Source organism: Miscanthus floridulus, chromosome 15 (genome assembly GCF_019320115.1).
Source record: "Miscanthus floridulus cultivar M001 chromosome 15, ASM1932011v1, whole genome shotgun sequence".
Taxonomy (NCBI): domain Eukaryota; kingdom Viridiplantae; phylum Streptophyta; class Magnoliopsida; order Poales; family Poaceae; genus Miscanthus; species Miscanthus floridulus.
The window spans coordinates 16,686,512-16,694,562 of NC_089594.1; the positions used below are offsets into that span (position 1 = coordinate 16,686,512).

Sequence of the window (8,051 nt, forward strand, 5' to 3'; positions counted from 1 at the left end):
TGGACCGGAAGACGGCGCCGGACGTCTGGAAGCAGACCTCATACCCGTCCCTGCTGGGGCCATGGTGAGGTTCGCCGTCTGCGACAGGACCGCCGCCTTGGCCAGCGTGTACGCCGGCTCCACGAGGAACGTCGGCGTGGTGCCAGAGTCCAAGATGATGCCGCTGCTTCCGGTTCTGGCCGTCGTCGCGGCGCCGATTGAGATGCTCTCCAGGTTCACGCTGTAGTAGGTGGATGTCTGCAGGAGCGGCGTCGGCCGTAGAATCTATGTTTTCGTAAGGCATAAAGTCTCAACCTTGACTTTTCAATGATGATTAATAAAAAGTCGTCGGGGACGGGGAGGAAGCCGTACTCGCGGAGCCAGCGGTCGCGGAAGGCCGGGGAGGCGGCCACCACAGAACCAAGTCCTCCACCTCCTGCTCCGGCGCTGCCTCCGCCGTCTACAGGCCGAGGTACCGCGCCGGCACCAAGGGCTCCGCCCAGGCCCCAGGGGTTCAGCTTCTTGTCTGTCTGCTGGCTGCTGCACCTGCACACGGTCTCGCAGTCTCTCACTCCTCTCACTATCCAAAGTCCAAGCTCACTACTGCAATCGGTACGTTTGTCTTATCCCCCCCACACGCGGACACGCCGGCCACACAAACCGTTTGTCGTAATCCCGCGAGTCGCCCGCTTCACTTCCACTCCACTCCCCTCCGCGCCGCGGCGACCATGGAGCTCGCCACCGTCGCCGCAGCAGTCGCCTCCGCCGCCGCGCTCCCGCACGGGCCTTTCTCCTCTCCCCGCGCGGCCTCCGTCTCGTGGAGCAGTCCCTCGCTCGCCTCCACCTCCCGCTGTCTCTCCACGCCCTCGCGACGGCGATTGCGGCAGTGGCTCCCCGTCACCTCGGCCGCCGTGGAACTCCGCGAGGCCGCTGCCGGGGGCGGGGACTCGCTTCGTGTCACCGAGACGCCGCAGCCTGGATCCAGTGTGAGCCCCTCCGCATCCAGCATCCCCTTCCTTGCCTCGCAATGTGCAATTGCTCCGTGAATGAAGCAGGGCGCCTGTTCGAGCTTGTATCGCAGTTTAGCGCCACGGAGTGGCGTGAGTCACGGTGCAAAATTCGTGCTTGATTTTTACGGCAACCTGTGTGTGCCATTCTTCGCAGGTTAAGTTCAGCGTGGAGGTGCCTACTTCCATCATTCACGAGTGTTACCAAACCACGCTACAGGAGTACGCCAAGCGTTTTAAGGTATCATTTCTGTGCAAACTGGCTGCAAACACGTAGACGAGTACACCCATATGAAATTTCTAAACACAATGCTTCCTTTCCGACTATGAGGATGATTATGTTGCAAATGTTTCCTGGCACAGCAAGGCATTTTAAGCTTTATTACTTCAAATTTAATGGGTACATGTTTCTGTGATCATGTACCTATGAATGGGTCATGCTCTATGCAGTGCTTAGCACACTGATAGTTTTGTGGGTGTGTGGCCAAGTGTATGTTCAACATTCTCATGAAAATTGGGCCTCATCCTTTTTGTGTATAATAAAGCGCTTTGAAACTGGAGACAATCAGCCGTCCTTGCAAATTCCAGATTCTGTCCACTTCTGCAAAATTCGTATCAATTTATCATAGATACACTAGACATCATTCAAAGAAATCAGAATTCCAAAGTAGGGCAGAGATATACCTATACAATGTTTCTTCAGAGTTCAGAGAAGGATGCTGTCTGTCAGTTGTCACTTACCATGTGATGCTGTATATTCTACAGTCTGTTCTGATGTCCATGCTGTTTCTTCTTGTCAGGTTCCTGGATTTCGGCCTGGAAAGGCCATTCCAGAAAACATTCTTATAAACTATGTAGGACCGCAACATGTACAGGACGCCACAATTGAAGCTATCTTAAAACATACACTTCCTCAAGCACTGTCCTCGGTAATGAACTCTTAGTCCTATTTGGGGAAGCATCTCTGACGTCTATCATGATAACCTGTTGGTTTGAAAGTGCTCATGGAAACCAAAATGTAGTAATGGTAATCTATATTTTTATTATTTCATCAGTCATCGGAGTGATGGTGATGATGATATGATGAATCTGTCAGTTATTATATGATATAGCCATGTCATCATGCTTACTGAACAGACAACTGGCAAGGTGATCTGCAAGCAACACTATCTACTAGCATTTATGTAGAAATTCGATGTGCACCTTTTCTGTACTCCAGATATCTTCAAAATCACTTCAGCAGTCTGAAACTCTGAATATCTTGTTGAACCATGACTTTTCCTCCCTCCCTACCGGCATATATATATATATTTTTGCAAGACTACCGGCATGACATGCACTTACTACTACATCTATCCAGCTAATGTCTTTTTTTTTGGTGTAAGGTAGAGGAGAGGGCATTAGAAGATTCTGTTCGCATTCTGACTCAGTTTGATGATATGAGAAATTCTCTCTCACTCGACGATGTGTTTAGGTAGACAGTTCAGCCATATATATGACCTACTCATTTCATTTAAAAAAAATAAAATTGACAGTTCTCAACAAATAAGTTCAATGCTAATATACTATCATGTCATCTTGAGGTCATATACTTTGTTAATGTCAAATTTTGGTCAGATATGATGTTGCTGTGGATGTTGTCCCTGAAGTCCGATGGTTATCCGAAGACAAATATAAGAACCTCAAAGTTGTTGTTGAAATAGATGAAGCTGTTGATGCAGAAAAGGCGGCAGAAAAAGAGCTTCAGCGACGTCATAAAGCTCTGGGCCTACTTAGAGTTGTGGCTGAGAGAGGCCTCCAGGTAATTCTATAGGTACTCTAGTATGTAACAAACTAATGACACCTTTAGTATCAATTAGTTATTCTTGTAATCTGGCATGTCTATTTTGAAGCAAATCCTGGGCCCACTCATTTTACTTGAAACTAGGCACTTTCAGCAACTATTGCATTATTCCCATATTCTTTGTGTCCCTCTCATAAATTTATATCCCTTATTTCTTATTTTGTCTCTACTCCGTCAAATTGACCTTAAATACTCATAGTACCAACCAGTATAGGCAATACTGTTCAAGACTGGTAGGACCTGTGATTGGCTCACCTTGAAGGGATTGTTGGAATCCTTCTGTCAATCAACTGGGCTCAGGGTTAATTATAAGAAGTCTTGTTTGGTCCTTCTAAATCTCTCCTTTGAGAGAGCCCAACAGCTGGCTGGAGTTTTTGGTTGCAAACTTGAGTCTCTCCCTTTAACCTACCTAGGACTGCCAATGGGTACTACCAAACCCAGGGTTGATCATTTTGGCTTCATCATGAACAAAACAGAAAGAAGGCTTACAGCTACATCAAATCTTCTAACACATGCAGGAAGGATGGAATTGGTTAACTCAGTGCTCTCCTCTCTGCCAACATATGCAATGTGCACACTGCAGGTGCCAATAACAGTTCTTGAGTACATTGATAGAGCTAGAAGGCACTGTTTATGGAGAGGATCAGACAGCAATGCTAAGATGAAGCCTATGGTTGCATGGAAAAAATGTTGTAACCCAAAAGGAAAGGAGGCCTTGGCATCATTAATCTAAGAAGTCAAAACACAGCCCTTCTGCTTAAGCATTTGGATAAATTCTATAACAAGAAGGAGATCCCTTGGGTGAAATTCTATAACACAGCCCTTCATACGTTTATATCCCTTATTTCTTATTTTGTCTCTACTCCGTCGAGTTGACCTTAAATACTCATAGTACCAACCAGTATAGGCAATACTGTTCAAGACTGGTAGAACCTGTGACTGGCTAGCTCTCAGCTGAAGTGATAGGTTGATAGCCCTGGTTGTTCTGCCTCTGAGAAACAGATACTGACCCTTACTGGCAATTTTCGATTGAATTATTTCTATCGACAGTCAAATTTGCTTTGTTACAGTACAGTCCTGATCTGATATTGGCGCCAGTACTTGTTTTATGGCATAAATCCATTTGCTCAACAAATGGTTGTAACATTTATCTGTGCAAGATGCAACTGGAGTCTAGAGTTCTTTGTTCCCTTTCCCCTTCAAATGTTTCCTTGTAATCAACAAGCTTTATTTTTGAAAAGCTACTAGCTTCAATAAAGGTGGAATATTTAATTAAATATATATATATTTTTTGTGAAACTAATTAAATATACTTTGATGGTTACCATCAACCCAATATTGTGTTATCTAACTGCATTCATTTTCTTGGATATATGCAGATTGGTGATCTGGTGGTACTAGATATATTTGCAGAAAGCATTAACAGTGATGGCTCTAAAGGTGAAAAAATTTCATCGGCCGAGAGTACAGGTTTGTCAATTTTTCACGCATCTGACTTACATGTTATTTTCATAACTTCGCCTTTAAAATTTATTATGAGTTATCCCTTATTAGAAAAAAATGGTATTCTAAATTCTAATGCTGTATATAGAAATTATTGTGCCTAAAAGAAATGCTGTCATGCCACACTTGTTATGTTTGATGCATTTATTTCCCTGTAATTTGATGTAGTGATGTGAGCGGCTATTAAATATATTTGTCTGCTGAGTTTTCTTTGTGCACCAGTTAGTATGCTAACTGAGACAACTTCCTTGCATTTCTGTTTTTTTTTTTTTTTGAAATCACAGTGCTATATTATACCTACTATGATTTTCAGGTTTCCACTTGGACACTGAGGAAACTAATAACCTTGTTCCTGGATTTCTTGGTTCATTAATTGGGATTCGTCCTGGTGAAGCTAGATCATTTCCTATTCAGTTCCCTGAGTCGTTTGAGCAAGAAAGTCTACGAGGTGTCCATGCACAATTTACTGTGAGTGTTATTTCTAAAAGAGCACAGTCAAAGATTTGTGTTCATGCTTTTCACTAATCGCTTCACTTTATGCTTTATCACACACACTTTACAAGATCAATTAGTATCAGCAGAAGGTGTACTCCCTTAGTTCTAATTGATAGAGAAAGGCGGAGACGGTCCCGGAGGGCAGCGGCCTGCTGTTCCAGGGCGTCGGCCTGCGCGCGCTCCTTCTCGAGAGCGTCAGCGGCGGCACGAACGCGATCCTGAGCGGCAGCAGCGGACTTGAGGAGATCAGCCTCCGTCTGAAGCTGCTGGCTGCGGTCGGTGTTGGTGGAGTGCAGGGAGGCGGCCTCCTCCTCCAGCTTCTGGGCGGCGGCGAGAGCTTCATCACGAAGCTTGATCGCGGTAGCCACGGTGGAGGCGCCGAAGGTTGAAGTGGCCATGGGCGCGCGGCTGGGCAGCTTCAGGCACGCCGGCGGCAGGGAAAGGTCGCGGGCTGCGGCGGCAAGGAAGGGCGCGCGGGGCGGGAGCAACCCGAGGCGCGCGCGCGCGGGAGAGGAAGGGACGGGCGCGGCACGAGGCGGGCGCCGAAAGGAGCGGAAGCAGAGGAATCTTTAGGCTGATACCATGATAGAGAAAGGCCAAGAGGCTTAGATTACTTGAAGATGAGATTACAAGAGGGTTACATATAGAGAGAGAGAGGCTAAGCTAGAGAGTTAAGAGGGGAGAAGTCCCAGGCAACAAGCTGGGAGTACCTAGGCAGCACACTGGGTAGAAACCCAAGAGGCAGCCGATACAAAGTAATAGCTAGAGGAAATAAATACTCTAACACTAATCACTGCAGCTGGTACTCACAATCCCATTTTCAATGTATTGTGTAGGTTGTGTGTAAAGAGCTCTTCTACAGAGAGTTGCCTGAAATGGGTGACTCACTTGCTGTAAAGCTTCTTCCAGGATGCACTACCATAGACGAGGTTTGTATTCTGTTCCTGTAGTAACGTACTCAATCCCGATAAAAAAAAAGTAACATACTCAACTTTCTTGGACACGTGCCAGTAAACCTGGATTTTTGAAAATTAGTGCCATTTGATCCTAGTGCATCTATTCAAATATTATCTGTGAACTGTGAACAGCATATAGTTGCTGGTTAATTATCTTTTCTGTCTTAGTACTCAGCCCCTCTGACTATTGCAGGTTCGAGAACGTATTTTGGAAAGATGTAAAGAAGTAGAGAAAATGGCCATAGAACAAGCAACCGATAACGCAATCCTTGATCAGCTCGGGAAGGTATTGCTCTTACTTCTGAGACAGCCTATCAATTCTGAAGTCTTGGTGCAGGGTAGATCATTAACATGATATGCTTTCTTCAATTATTCAAATTCTTTTGCACCTTCTCCAAGATCATTTAAATTTTCACTAATCTCTCCTTGGTTTGCTTAGTTGGTTGAGGTTGATGTTCCTCGTGCCTTGTTTCAAGAACAAGGCCAACAACTTTATGGAGCCAAACTTCTGCAGCTTCAGGTACTAAACAGTCTAACAATCAACTAATTTTCAACCGATCCTTTCTGAATAATGTAGATTTATTAATTCCTGCAGGCAGAAAGGAAGCTAGATAAAGACCAGCTAGCATCCTTATCGACCCAGAGGTCAGTTCAGGCGTACCTAGAAGATGAGAAGGAGAATATTACAAGAATCATTAAACAGATGCTGGCTGTTGGTGATGTTTTCAAATCTGAGAATTTACAGGTAACAATAATACCTGGGTTTCGTGTTTTTTTTTTTTTTTGTGTTAGGGTGATGCTAGCAAACCTCCTAGTTTTCGCCTTTAGTTGAAGTATCTTTTATCAGCATTTACTAATAACAACAAATCATCATGCAGTACTCAACTGAACAGCTCATCAAGGAAGTTGAAAACTCCATAGCAGAGTTCAAACAGTACAATCAAGACTATGATGAGGACAACATCAGGCAGCAGGTATTTAATTCCTTGATCTGGGTATTTCTGGTTGTGAGTTCCTTCACTAAACTGCAGCCTGGCTATTTTTTCTGATTTCACTGCAATTTTTCATTTTTTTGATATTATTTTAGTGTCTTTTCATCTCACAGATGTCCACTATCAGTGAATCATAAGTTCTATGCTAAAAGGGATTATCTGCCTAACCTTATCTTTTCCCATGAATGGAAAACCTCACTTGTATTATTTCTATGTGGAATTCAATGGTGCAGGTCCAGGATGTTCTAGAGGCAGCGAAGGTGCTTGAATGGCTCAAGGAGAACTGCACAGTCGAGTATATCAGGCGATGAGTCTCTGATGCTGCTGGGTTAAGGCTCTCTAAACGTGAGAAAGATGGCTGGTGTGGCAGTGGGCACTTTTGTGAGTGACCTTGGTCCTTGCCAACCAACCCATGCAATGAAGAATCTTGGCGCATAGCAGTCCAGTACAGTGATTAAGAATTTGTTTCTTTATAGCATAAGAAAGAAGTATACTATATTTTGTAAGTACAATGCAAGTTCGCAAAAGTTGTACCCAGTTTTTAAGAGGTTGTAATCCACATTGCAACAGATCAGTCTTACAAATATAAAAATCAAGTGAATCAAGAGTTCTACATCGGTTCCGTTGTGCCATCCCCTTTTTGAGTTCTCTAGTTTGGATGTGATGTGTTGGACTATGTGCACGATGGCTTTCTTTTGTCTCCATGAAAATGTGGAATTGGATGCATGCTTGGCAGGTTGCTACTGCTTCCCCGTGGCTTGCAATGTATGCGGATGAGCAGCAACTCAGTTACCATTTTCAGTTACCATTTTATGGTATTTCAGAAGCTATTTTGCATAAAAGTTATATGGCTCAAATATCTATGGGGAAACACACACGCGCATGCGTGGCGTGTGCGCGCACACACAAGCACGCACCCAAGCCACACACCCACGCACGCGCGTATACGCACGCGTGAACACACACAAGAGCCACACACCGACACACACATGCGCGCATGCATATTTAGTTCAACCGGTGTGGTGTGTTTTCACTTGCTAGAATTCAATAGTTAAACAAGGCGAAGATGGGGGAGAAGGGTTGCAAACTAAAGATGGCAATGGGCCCGATCCCCGATTCTTTGTCGAGAATTCCCCTATTAGGGGATAGGGATGGGGCCATTTGATCCCCCATGGGGATCGGACGATGATCAGGGACTCCTCGTAGTGGAACCAGGTCTGTTGCTTCGCGATGAACGCCTCGACCGCTTGTCGGAACGCCTCTCCATCGTCCATTC

The 8,051-nt window shown here is 44.9% G+C and overlaps 1 protein-coding gene across 1 annotated transcript; it reads left to right on the plus strand.

Annotated features, from left to right (window-relative positions):
* The first annotated feature begins 375 nt into the window (after positions 1 to 375).
* On the plus strand, positions 376 to 7,392 carry LOC136508093 (trigger factor-like protein TIG, Chloroplastic). The gene is made up of 13 exons (XM_066502709.1): positions 376 to 965; positions 1,144 to 1,227; positions 1,787 to 1,915; positions 2,372 to 2,460; positions 2,604 to 2,787; positions 4,209 to 4,299; positions 4,646 to 4,800; positions 5,664 to 5,756; positions 5,977 to 6,069; positions 6,223 to 6,303; positions 6,379 to 6,528; positions 6,662 to 6,757; positions 7,009 to 7,392. The coding sequence occupies exons 1-13, from the start codon at positions 708 to 710 to the stop codon at positions 7,084 to 7,086; spliced, it is 1,581 nt and encodes a 526-aa protein (XP_066358806.1). The 5' UTR covers positions 376 to 707; the 3' UTR covers positions 7,087 to 7,392.
* The last annotated feature ends 659 nt before the right edge of the window (positions 7,393 to 8,051 follow it).

Coding starts and splice junctions, on each gene's coding strand:
- LOC136508093 (XM_066502709.1), top strand. CDS start 708: ATGGAGCTCGCCACCGTCGCCGCAGCAGTCGCCTCCGCCGCCGCGCTC. Junction 6,070..6,222: donor TCCTTGATCAGCTCGGGAAG/GTATTGCTCTTA, acceptor TGGTTTGCTTAG/TTGGTTGAGGTTGATGTTCC. Junction 6,529..6,661: donor TCAAATCTGAGAATTTACAG/GTAACAATAATA, acceptor ATCATCATGCAG/TACTCAACTGAACAGCTCAT.